Source organism: Gekko japonicus, unplaced genomic scaffold (genome assembly GCF_001447785.1).
Source record: "Gekko japonicus isolate JY-2015 unplaced genomic scaffold, Gekko_japonicus_V1.1 scaffold43, whole genome shotgun sequence".
Lineage (NCBI taxonomy): Eukaryota > Metazoa > Chordata > Lepidosauria > Squamata > Gekkonidae > Gekko > Gekko japonicus.
In genome coordinates, this window is record NW_015173123.1 from 146,205 (window position 1) to 159,278 (window position 13,074).

Genomic DNA, 13,074 nt, shown 5'->3' on the forward strand with positions numbered 1-13,074 from the left:
TGAGCAAAGAAGCACACACAGCTGTTTTGCACCACATCAGACCAACAGGCCCAGCATCGTCTACTCTGACGGGCAGCAGCTCTCCAGGGTCTCAGGCAGAAGAGGCCTTCTACACAGCCCCCACCTTACTGTTTCAACTGGCGATGCCAAGGAGTGAGCCTGGCTCTTGGTGCGTGCCAAGTGGATGCTCTGCCATTGAGCCAGCCAGCCACGACAACGCAAGAGCCACTCTGCTGAATCAGACCAAAGGTCCCCCTCTTGTCTGGAGTCCCACAAGCAAGGCAGGGAAGCGGCACCATCCCTGTGGCTTGGCCTCGGTGGCTGGACTGGAAGGCAGGCAGCCTCTGAACTTGGCTCCCCAGAGCTGTCCTGGCTGACGGCCGCTGACCGCCCATTGTGCCCCAGCAGAGACAACTGCAGCTGGCTTTCAAAAAAAGGATTCTGCCATTCACAACTGGAGTGGTTCGAGTGTCAGACTAGGTTCCAGGACCCCTGTGCCATGGAAGCCTGCTGGGTGACCTTTGGCCAGTCACACACTCTCAGCCTAAGCTACCTCACAGGGTTGCTGTGAGGGTAAAAAGAAGGAGAGGAGGAGGATGTGAGCTGTTTTGGGTTCCCACTGGAGAGAAAGGCAGGGTGTAAGTGAAGGAAATAAATACATAGATGGTAGATAAAGGAAATCTCCATGTTTAGAGGCAGTCTATCTCTAAACACCCGGACAATCAACAAGAGACGGCCATCTCCTCTCTGCCATGCTTGTGACTCTCCACGCTCATTCAGCGATCCTTTTTGGAATCAGGACGTGGCACTAGATGGACCACAGTCTGCTGCAGCTGGGTAACCCTTACATGCCCGCAAAACGATGCAAGATTTTGTAAAAATAACCAGCAAGCATTTTGTCTGTCTATGCCAGTGGTTTCCTAGCAGCTTGATATTAAGCCCGTGTCTAACAAGGACCTCAACAGACAGTTGCCAGCAACCCAGGAGCCAGGGACCCTTTGGGCTCAGACCAGGACCCCGCCTCACCCATTGGGGGCCTCTGGCCAGAGGGAGAAAGGCCTGTGAGCCGTCCAAGCCGGGGCACACCCTGGGAATCGGAAGCCTCCCGTCAAGGAGGGCCAAGGGGCCCTTGCAGCTGGCCTCCCGGCTCCAACCCAGCCAGCCCACCACACCCCACCCTCAGCAAATGGTACACGGGGGGTCAGTGTAGCCATTATCGCCCATAGCCACGGACAGGCTTATCTCCCTTCAGGTCTGCGTCTGGCAGAGGTATCTGCATCTTGTGGCAGTGAGTCCCACCTGCCTTGACATGTTGAGGGAAGTCTTCCATCTGTCCCCAGTTTGCCACCAATTCCGTTGGATGATCCCACCCCACCTCCTAACATGAGGGGGAGAAAAAAGTTCCCTGTATCCATTTCCCTTCTGAAGAGCCAGGCCCCCTGCCCCAGCCCCAAAGGCAGCCACGAAGCTCTCCCTCCCAGCCCCTGCAAACAATCCTGCACCCGAAGGCACAAGCGCCGCGAGGACCGAAAGAATCCTCCGCGGGGCAGGAGTCACAGATCGGCAGCCTGAAGGCTAGTCCATTCTCGTCAACTGTTTTGGCGGGCCGCCCATTGCGGCTCTTGCCCTTTAGGGGTTCCTTTGTTCACTTAATACCACTTAACCATCACGAGCCATGACTTCACCTTCTTGTCCTTTTGATATTTGCTCCACCCCTCTTGGGTCAGGCCTTCCGCAGCATTTGTGGGCTTGTCTGGTGGGATGATTGTGTGATTCACCAGAGCAGACAAGTGCACTCGTACCGTGGACAAATGGCGGCAATAGGCAAGCCCTGCAGAGAGCGGGGAGAGAGGAACCCGGGTGAAACTCACAGCGGCTGTGAACATTAGGGACAGAAAGACACACACACACACACACACACACAGAGACACACACACACAGAGGAATCCAGAGAGTGACACTTACACCCATAGAAAGCTCTGGAAACAATCTGCCTCTTCATGCTTTCGCACAGCATTTTCAGAGGGGTCCTATAAAAAGAGAGGCTTAATTAATCTACACATCATCCTGCCCTGCCGCTACGGAACCCAGGGCCCTTACGGCCCACAACCCCCGAGAGAGCTGGGTTCAGCCGAAAGACTGTGAGACTTCTTTCTTTAGAGTATTTCTGTCAGGCAATTCAAACACGGGTCCTTCCAAGCCTATGCCCAGCACTCTAACCCCTGAACAACACTGTCTCTCACTTAGCCATGACAATCCTCTCCCCATTCCCACCTCCAGCAGAGGCAAACCCTTCTCCGGTCCTCCTCTCCCCCCACTCAGCTTCCAGCCGGAAACACCTCTGAGCGGAGCCTGCTTTCTCGGCCCCGTCATCCTCTAAAGTGCCATACGCAAGGGTAACATGAAATTAGTATAAGAAATAAAACAAGTAATGACAACGGAGCTACAAATAAGTAACAAAAGGGAGACCCACAATGACTTGTGAAGGAGGCAAAGTCAACTGCACACCCCCCCAGCTCTGGGGCTATTTTCGCTCTCTCCCAGGGGCTCACCTGCCCACTCACCTCAGGCTCCTCCTCCGCCCCCCCTCCACACCAGCTGCACCATCTCCCGCCCCCACCCCACCCCAAGCTGGCTCACCTGTGCTGGCTCCGTGGCCCGTCCCTGGTCTCCGTGGACCTGGGATGACACATCAGATACAACCACCCCAGGAGCCCTCTGGACTGCAGTTTCCGTGTGTGTGTGTGTGTGCGCGTGTGCGTGCTGCTGCCATACGGAGGGGGTTAAGCCCCAATTTATTATTTTTGTGGCAATTTGGAATTTTCGGCAACTGAACCGTTTTGTGGTGCTTTTTAAAAAACCCCACATGATGCTGCATCTACATCCCCTGAAGACATGATGCTGCAAATCAATACAAATCCTGAAGGTGGGGCTTTGGCGTCCCTGGATCCCCACATGGCAAAGATGGACGATTGCGGACCTGATCTCCTGTGGACCAAAGGACAGGTCCTGACCAGTTTGTGACCCAAGCCACTGTGTCACCTGAAAAACTGACTGGGGTGGATTTGGAATACTGCAGGATGTGACAGCTAGGCTCCTGGGAAACTCTCTCACCAAACCGGGAAGGAGGGGCACCGCTGCTGCCGGTGAGTTCCTGGGCACCATCTCCAGCCCCAGTTCCTAAGGCCAGCCCCAGACTTTGTCTTTTACTGCACTTGTAACCATTTTAAGACTCTGAGACCTAACCTGTGTGCTTGACTCATCTTTGTCCTACACAACAATGAATTTGCACACGAAAAATCTATAAATCTGCACCTGATTCGTGCCACAGGTAAGCAAATAAAGAAACTGAAAACTGTTTCCTTTCTAGAAATGCTTTTTGTTTTAAGAACAGCTGAAATGTCACACCATCAAAGAAATTAAACTTCAGGCGGACCTATAAAAATTACTGATTCAGTGGATGAAAGCCTTAGAGTCTCACACGTCCTTCAGCCTGGTCTGATCGTTCCAACCGAGGAGTAAACAGCCCCCCGTGGGTTAATAGTGCCAGGGTGTACCATGACAGCCCTAAATGACCCAGGACCAGGTGGCCCAGAAGTCCCCAGAGGACACCTGCTGGATCCTCTTCAGCTCTATAAGAACATAAGAACATAAGAAGAGCCCTCCTGGATCAGACCAGTGAGGGCCCATCTAGCCCAGCCTCCTCTCTCACACAGCAGCCAACCAGTTCCTCTGGAGGGCCAACCACAGGGCAGAGAGGCCGAGGCCTTCCCCTGAGAAGGACATCAGAAGAGCCCTGCTGGATCAGACCAGTGAGGGCCCATCTAGCCCAGCCTCCTCTCTCACACAGCAGCCAACCAGTTCCTCTGGAGGGCCAACCACAGGGCAGAGAGGCCGAGGCCTTCCCCTGAGAAGGACATCAGAAGAGCCCTGCTGGATCAGACCAGTGAGGGCCCATCTAGCCCAGCCTCCTCTCTCACACAGCAGCCAACCAGTTCCTCTGGAGGGCCAACCACAGGGCAGAGAGGCCGAGGCCTTCCCCTGAGAAGGACATCAGAAGAGCCCTGCTGGATCAGACCAGTGAGGGCCCATCTAGCCCAGCCTCCTCTCTCACACAGCAGCCAACCAGTTCCTCTGGAGGGCCAACCACAGGGCAGAGAGGCCGAGGCCTTCCCCTGAGAAGGACATCAGAAGAGCCCTGCTGGATCAGACCAGTGAGGGCCCATCTAGCCCAGCCTCCTCTCTCACACAGCAGCCAACCAGTTCCTCTGGAGGGCCAACCACAGGGCAGAGAGGCCGAGGCCTTCCCCTGAGAAGGACATCAGAAGAGCCCTGCTGGATCAGACCAGTGAGGGCCCATCTAGCCCAGCCTCCTCTCTCACACAGCAGCCAACCAGTTCCTCTGGAGGGCCAACCACAGGGCAGAGAGGCCGAGGCCTTCCCCTGAGAAGGACATCAGAAGAGCCCTGCTGGATCAGACCAGTGAGGGCCCATCTAGCCCAGCCTCCTCTCTCACACAGCAGCCAACCAGTTCCTCTGGAGGGCCAACCACAGGGCAGAGAGGCCGAGGCCTTCCCCTGAGAAGGACATCAGAAGAGCCCTGCTGGATCAGACCAGTGAGGGCCCATCTAGCCCAGCCTCCTCTCTCACACAGCAGCCAACCAGTTCCTCTGGAGGGCCAACCACAGGGCAGAGAGGCCGAGGCCTTCCCCTGAGAAGGACATCAGAAGAGCCCTGCTGGATCAGACCAGTGAGGGCCCATCTAGCCCAGCCTCCTCTCTCACACAGCAGCCAACCAGTTCCTCTGGAGGGCCAACCACAGGGCAGAGAGGCCGAGGCCTTCCCCTGAGAAGGACATCAGAAGAGCCCTGCTGGATCAGACCAGGGAGGGTCCCTCTACTCCAGCCTCCCGTCTCACACAGGGGCCAGCCAGTTCCTCTGGAGGGCCAGCAACAGGGCAGGGAGGCCGAGGCCTTCCCCTGAGGTTGCCTCTTGCCGCCAGTATTCAGAAATTAACTACCTCTCGACGTGGAGTTTCCCCTCAGCCACCAGGGCTAGTGGCCACTGACAGACTCATCCGCCATGAATCTATCTCATCCCCTTCCAAAGCTGTCTGTTCCTGCAGCCATCACTACATCCTCTGGCAGCGAATCCCACCTTTTAGTCCCTCTCTGTGTAAAGAAGTATTTCCCTTTGTCCCTCCTGCACCTGCTGCCCATCAGCTTCAATGGATGCCCTTCGGTTGTAGTCTTTTGGGAGAGGGAGAAAACGTTATCTTTGACAACTCTCTCGACCCCCGTGCATAATTTTATAAGCCTCTCTCATATGTTCCCCCCCCCCAGTTGTCTCTTGTCTAAACTGAGAAGTCCCAAACTCTTCAGCCTTTGCTCACAGGGAAGGGGCTCCAAACCCCCCCCCCCATCTCGGTCGCCCTCCTCTGATCCTTTCCCAGTTCTGCCATGTCCGTTTTGAGCAGCAGTGACCAGAACTGCACACCCTCTTCCAAATGAGGCTGTGCCAGAGATCTATACGGGGGCATTACAGTATCGGCCGTTTTATTCTCAATCCCTTTCCTAAAAATCCCCAACACATCTGTTCTCCCAATGAAGCCCTCTGAATTGCAGAGGCCAGGGGACCTGCCAGATCCGGAGCCCGTGTCTCCTCTGCCAGCCAGGCCAGAGAGCCACTGGGCACCCTCCTCCTCCTCCTCCTCCTCCTCCTCTGCCTGGGCCCAGCTCCAGGGGAGAACCCCCCCCATCCGAAGAGCCAGGGGAGGGGACCAGAGCAGCCCCCCACCGCCAGGCCTGGGCCTAGCCAAAAAAAGCCCCTCTCCAGCTTGCTGCCGCCGTCCGGATGGGCAGGCGGAAGGAGAAGGAGCAACCTGGAGACCTCATTACAATGACATTTCAGCTGACACCTGTTCTAGTTTTGAAGCCGCTGCACAATCCTTTGGAAGCCCATTTCTGGGCCTTATAAAAATACACATGAATAATTATATATGTGTTGGCCCTTCCAACCGGCAAGAAGCCAGGGCTGCCTCGTCCTAGAATGCCAGACAATCAGAATGCCAGACAAATGCCCCCGCACAAGAGAGTGGCTGGAGTCAGACTCGGATTGGAGAGATGCGGGTCTGACTCCCCCGCTGCCCGGAAAGCCTGCTGGGTGGCCTCCCACAAAGGAAGCCTGTCAATGAATATGCTGAGCACTCCCACTTCTCAGCTCCGTCGGGAGGTGAAGACAACAGACAGTGGGAAGATTCCATTTCTGATGCAGGAGTAACAGTACTGAGTCCTCTCTCCTAGGCTGGCCTCCTCAGGGAACACCCCAAAGTCAGCACCCTCTGTGCCTCCGAGGTGCTGCACGGGTCAAAATCCCCCCTGGGTTTCTCCCCAACCCTCCCCCCCCCCAGAATACTGCTCAGAGCACTCCAAGACTCAAGCTGCACTCAGACATCACATCAACCTTGTAGGTGCAAAAAGCTGGCTCAGCACTAGACTTGCACCTGTGCCCAGGCAACAAGCCGGGTTCGTGAACATCCTGGCTTGACGTCCAAATCAAATCACCTGTCGTGAATGCAGCTGCAGCCGCTGGGGAGGTCATGAGGAGAGCTGCTTGTTGAGCATGACAGGCACGAGGACCCTTGGCTGCAGGGCTCCAGCTGCCATGGCAACAAGCCGGTGCGGAATCCCTGCGTCTCCATCATGTCGCCGATCTCTAGGGGAAAGGAGGGAGGGGAGACACAGGGAGACTTCTGAGTGCCTGCAGGAGGGAGGAGGCGGACAGGCCCAAGGACTGGCTGCACGCCTCCCTCCCTCCCATCCCAAGCAGTGCCCCCCCCCCCAATTTTATCTCCTGCTTTGGGCCAGGAGGCGAACGCAGCCAGCCGGTTACCAGCCAAAGAAAAAGACAAGCCCTGACCTTAACCTCCCTCCCTCATCCACCACTGGCCTTCAGCTCATCCATGATGTCCAATTAAGGCAAGGCAACGGAGGCAGCCGTGTTAAAACATGCAAGCAAAAGCCATGTTTTTTCCCGTTCCGTTCCCCCCCCCCAGCCACGCATTCAAATCTGGGTGGAGATGAAGTAATTAAAAAGGAAGGAGGGATGGCCGAATCATGCACTTGAGTACCCAACACAGCAATCTGGCTTGGAGTCGTTTTTGTCCTCCAAAAAGTGGACATGTTTTTTGGGGGAAACGGGAGTCTGCCATCACTCCAACGTGAGGCACATTCACAGCAAGGTACAGGATTTGGGGGATGGACTGATGTAGTTGGCACAAAAAGGAAAAAAAGAGGAAGAAAGCACAAGATCATGGCAGACTGCAGATCAGGTCTCTATCAAAGCCAAAATGAATGGGGGGCAAAAAATGCTCTTCACCTTAATTCTTCAGGAACGAGCTGAACCGAGCCAGTACTTCAGGCAGCTTCTTATAAAACCATCCAGTCCCCCAATCTTTAAAAAAGTGGGATCGTTTCCCCCACTTTCCCCTCCACAGACAAGAAACGCACTTAGAATTTTTGTTTTTGGGTTTTTTTAAACAAAGAAACAGTGTCCTTTTAAGGTGAACCCCACAGAACCTAAGGATTCAGATGAAAGGTACCGGAGTTAGAGTGAAGAATTAGAGTGAACAGCATCTTCAGAACAATATGTTTGGTTCTAGTTTGCGGAGTGGTGCAGTCCCTGCAGAAACCTGGCCCCATGCAGAAACAGGCAAAGAGGTGGCAGGAAAGTCAAAGCAGAATGGAGAGCAAACTGGGTACGACGGGGTTGGCATTACGGCACCAGCGGGAGACGGATGAAAGCTCAGGTGAAGGGCCACAACCTGCACCGCCAGCCTGAGGGGGAAAGTCCAAAATACGCCTCACACCTTTCTGAGAGTTGACTTAGGACTGGACCCCTTGGTGTGCAATCAAGCCACACAAGACACCGCAGGACTGGGGAGCCAGCGCCAGGCTAGCGGGCGGCCAAACTGTGAATGCCGCCATGCTGGCCAGCTCTCCTCCCCTTCCTCCTCCAGGCCACTCCCAGACCTGCAGCTTCCAGCCGTCCCTCGGGGCCTCCACGACCAGCTCGACCACACGGAGACATCTCACTTGGGCCTAGGACCACGAGGCAAAACAGCACACTGCCCTCGGAGGCGTCTTGCCGCCAGACCAACGGAGACTTCAGCCGGGACAGGGAAGCTTTTGCCCTTGGCACCTCCCTTTAGCAGGGGCTAAGAGCTTCCAGGGGAAACAAGGGTCGGTTTGACCAACAATCTCCTGATTTCCTCCTGCTTTTTAACTGCCCCTTTTTGGCAGAAAGCAGCAACCCTGTCCTGAACTCACCCCTCAGGCCAAAGAGCCAACAGCCTCCATAAGTGCCGCAGCTCGTCTATACTGGGCAAAGGATTCCCCTTGGGATACCTCAACTGCACCAGCCCTGCTGGCTGCTGGATCGAATTCTGCTGTTCTGGTTCTGCTGTGGGTGTCCCACCCCAAGGGGTTCCCTGGATCCACACGACCAGGGTTGTGCGCGAGGCTCCTCTGCCAGCACATCTGTTTCCAAGGCTCTGGACCAGCATCTTGCTTCCCACTCTGGGAACCGTACTCACGAGGCTTCAGGTGAGAGGGAGGAATTTGGCTACAGCTGAGCCTTCATTTCCAGTCCTTTGCCAGCCTTTGAGCTACTGTTCAAACTCTGTACTAAGACAGACAATTCTTCCTCCAGTGAACAACACCAGTCCTGCAAGGTAGCCTTCTCTGTTGCTGCCTGGAACCAAGGCCATGCCCTCAACATGGTCCTGGCTAGTGGGACTCAGGCCCTGCCCATCCTGCTGCTGCTGCGCTCCTTGCCCAGGGTGGAAGGAACCATCAACCCGTGCTACATTGGGAGCCATCTGAGTGGACTCTCACTGGCCAAGCTTTATCCCAACACAATCCTCCCGCCTGGATTGTTCCATTTAAAGGGACACCTTGCTCTGTGCAGAGACCCACAATTAAGGTCAGATTCAGAAGCTCACTTGCTTTCACGGAGGAAAGTACTGAAGACGGCTGGTATCAGGTGGGAAGAAGCAGAGTCTTCCCTGTCTCATTTTGAAATCAGACCATCAGGAAAAGATGATCCTGTACTCCCAAACTCTTTTCAAGCACATGTGAATTAATCTCACGGGCGTAAGTGTATTTCAAACTGCCCTCCAGGGATCCTTTTTAAAAAGACCCAAGACTGGCTTGTTTCTCATGGTGCTGACGTCTCTTTCACAGATGCAGCCAACAGCGATCCAGGTGAACGAGCTTTTGCCATGTTGCAAAAGCCGCCAGAGAGAGGGGACGGCTGTCAATAAGGCTTCTATGGAAGAGCAGGGAGGAAGGATTTACTGCGGGTTGCCCACCCAGAGAGCAGAAAGATCAGCCGCTCTCGCTGATCTCCAAATGGCCACCACACAAGCCCTCTGCACACGATCTGTTTGTGCCTTCAATCAGCGCACGCTCAGTCAGTGCTCACTACTGGCACCACCCTTTCCTCCCTGTGATTGTCGGCTCATAAGTATGGGACCTATGGGCAGAGGTCTCTCTGCTCCGTCCCCGTGATCAGGAATATTCAAAGCGCCCGTACATTTCCTCCACCCACAGGTGCCATGCTCACAAGCAGGGGTGGGGATTCTGGTGCCCGCTCCGACTCTTCTTGTACTGACTGATCACGTGAACGGATCATCTGGAGAATGCAAAAACCGAAGGTCTGAAGACCAACTTTGAAGCCTGCACAAGGAGGAGAGAAACCGTCCGATAATGCCAACCCTGCCGTATGCCATGTGCGAGAGTCATTCCAGTGCCACTGCGGGAGAAATGAAGGGGGTGGGGTGGGGGGGGAGAAGGATAAAAACCTTTCATCCTTTTAGGATCTGTGAGGTTCCGAGAGCAGATCATGGATAGCATTGCGTGCAGCTTATCTTCTTCCTCCTCGTCATCGTCGACAGAGGCAGAGCGACTGGCAGCTAAGTGGTGGTAGTTAATAGTTACTGCTCAAAGAAAATAGTGAAAGAGGAGCATAAGAAAATGAAAACGGGTGTTGGATCGACAACGTCTTAAAAGGACATGTTTGGGGGCAAAGGAATGGGGTCCTCCCCTCCACAGGGGGGCAGCATAAAACTCTGGCACCGTGGATTTGTAGGAATATCCCCTCCAGACCACAAGCGCATATCCACGCCGGCGGAGACCTGTGTCCCTCGGGAGCAAGGCACAGCAGGCAGTGCTTCAGGGGCAAACGGACCGGCTGCCCTATTTGTGAAGGCCACACATACATTCCCCTGACCCCCAAGGCTATGAGAACCTTCATATTCCTTGAAAACGTCTTATAATGTTTGGGAAATCAAACACTGACATCTCCCCCCCATTCCAGGATTTTCCCCCTCCTTTCCTCTCATTTTCACCAAGTTCCCAAATTGCAAAAAACACCTTAACAATATAAGGACAGGGTGGATTCTAGACAATTAGAAAAGACAACCGGAGATTGCACTGAGTGCTCAAATAGACTCTTGCCAGCTAATGAAAACTAATAACGGGAAAAGAAGGCCAAGGCAAGCACAGCACAGCACAGCGAGGCAATGAAAAAATAAGAGAGAGAGAGAGAGAGAGAGAGAGAGAGAGAGAGAGAGAGAGAGAGAGAGAGATTGCTCCGTCTGACCGTCTGTAGCTGGGAAGGATGAATTGCTCAGCTGAGTAGCCAAACTGGACCCTGACAGAGCAAAAAAAAATCCCCTGAGGATCAGCTCAAATGCTACGGCTCCCACCACCCCTGCCAAAAACCCAAACTGGGTGAGGCCATGAATGAAGCCTGTGAAACAGCTTTATACTTCCAGGCCACTGATCCATCCACCCCAGTCCTGTCGGCTTAGCAGGGCTCAGGCAGTCGGAGGTCTTTCTCCAATCTTTCTGCTTCAGGTCCTCCGACTGGCGATGCTTGGTGTCGAGGGGCCTTCTGCAAGCCACACACGTGCTCCGCCACTGAGCCGTGGCCCCCAAGTCATTCAGAGGCATAGTGTAAACTTGAAAAGGTGACCAGAAGTGGAGCAGACAGAGAGAAAGGTCTTTCCCAACGTCCGCTCTGTGAAATCCTTGGAGCTGGAGTGGGAGATGCCAGTGACTGAACAGACAGGACCTCCTTCTCCGTGCCAGGCGGGTGCTCTGCCACTGAGCCACGCCTCCTGCTTCATTCGATGCACGACATAAACCTGGGAAGATGGAGCACGTGCAGCTATGTGGGCCGGAAGAGGGGCCCCGTGCCGTCTACTGAGGCCAGCCCAGGGGTCTTGTTTGCACTCGACATGGACACGACACTCCAGTGGAAGCACAGCAGAGGAATGTTTTGCTGCATCAGCCAGAGACCATGTCGATGCGCCAGAATTCAAGGCCACATTTGCCGTATGTGTAGAATCATGCCCAGATTCAGCTAATAAGCACATCTGTGTCACAGTGAAATTTGGGAGGAGGAGGAGAAGAGGAGGTTGGATTTAAACCCCGCCCTTCACTCGGAGTCTCAGAGCGGCTTACACACTCCTTCCCCTTCCCCTCCCCACAACAGACACCCGGTGAGGCAGGTGGGGCTGAGAGAGCTCTGACAGAAACTGCTCTTGAGAGAACAGCTCTGACCAGAACTATGGCTTGCCCAAGGTCATCCAGCAGCTGTGAGTGGAGGAGTGGGGAATCAAACTATAAATAAAACCCGGTTCTCCCAGATTAGAGTCTGCGCACTTAGCCACTACACCAAAGTGGCTCTCCAGGGGAACTGAAGCAGAAGGTGAGTAGAAATGCCAGGGAATTGAACCGGCAACCTTCTGCATGCAAAGCAGGTTCTCTTCCAGGGATCCGCGTCTCCCTGCACGGACTGGCTCAAGTGTGCAGGAGAGGCTCTTTCCGGCACGGCCATGCTGGGCACCATGAGCTGACCCCGCAAGACAAGCCAAAAGCCAACCCACGGGCAATGTTCCCTCTAAGCTGTGGAGTCCTGTGAGCAAAAATTCTACTTTGTGAGCCACTGGCATTAAAGTGGTGAGCGAGCAGTTTGGCTACTGCATAAATTACTTTGCTCTGGAGCCATCCTTCCTGAGCTAAGACAAAAATGTGTGAGCCAGAGGCTAACAGAACTGTGAGCTAGCTCACACTAACTCAGCTTAGAGGGAACACTGCCCACGGGGCCTAGCCATGGCTGTAGAGTACCTGCTTGGCACGAAGATGGTACCTGGTTCAGCCCTCGGCATCTCCAGCTAATGGATTTCAGGCAGGACAAACACAGGGAGCAACTGCCCATCAGAGCAGGCCACACTGGCGGTATGGACCAAGGGCCCACTCTGTACGGTGAATCCTCGTGTGGTTATTGCTTTTCTATGCTTAGGAGAGGCCAGACGTCCGTAGTGGCACCACTGCGCTGCATGCGGGAGGTTCCAGAGGCAGCCCGTGGTGCCTCCCGTTAAAAGGGACTTAGGGAGAGGGGCTGGGAAAGACACACACACCCCGACTTTGGCGAGCTGCACCTGTGGGTAACACCGAGGTACTGGGGCAGTCCATCCCGAGCAAGACAGACCAAGGGTCTGATGCCGTACAGCTGGAAACAGCACCCCTCCTCCCAGCCACAGAGTGCCTGATACTCCCGGGGAACTCTCCCTCTCCTGCCAACAGAAGTTCAACCCCAGAAGCCTCTTACTATTTTCATGTCTGTGCCCAGGGTAAATAATTCTGAAGACGTAATCAGCAGCCATCTCCGCCACAGGCATTTCTTCCAGATCGACAGACCGGTTGTGGCTGTTCCGTTTCCGAAGCTTTGGGAAAACTTTGCCCTGTGGGGTATCATGAGAAAAAAGCAAGACACTTATCAAGGGTGTGCAACCTTCTTGCATAATACCCAGGGTCCTCCAATGAATTTTGCCGATAGACAAAAGAAAGCGCTGCTTCACACAGTGCATAACCCAGCTGTGGAACTCACTGCCACAGGGTGTAGCGAGGGCCACCGGTTTAGGCGGCTTTAAAAGAAGGTTTCTCAAATTCACGGATGAAGATGAGTTGGCCAAAGGGAACCTCCCGTGTACCGCCAAATGCCAGT

At 54.5% G+C, this 13,074-nt stretch overlaps 1 protein-coding gene across 1 annotated transcript in view; it reads right to left on the reverse strand.

Annotated features, from left to right (window-relative positions):
* The window catches only part of SGSM2 (small G protein signaling modulator 2), a 131,768-nt gene that overhangs the window by 23,641 nt on the left and 95,053 nt on the right, over positions 1–13,074 (reverse strand). The window contains exons 11-15 of the mRNA XM_015421912.1: positions 12,679–12,811; positions 9,863–9,997; positions 6,564–6,714; positions 1,966–2,030; positions 1,686–1,831 (exon numbers count right to left, since the gene is read on the reverse strand). Coding sequence (XP_015277398.1) covers positions 1,686–1,831; positions 1,966–2,030; positions 6,564–6,714; positions 9,863–9,997; positions 12,679–12,811 — 630 coding nt within the window. The remainder of the gene's footprint in view (positions 1–1,685; positions 1,832–1,965; positions 2,031–6,563; positions 6,715–9,862; positions 9,998–12,678; positions 12,812–13,074) is intronic.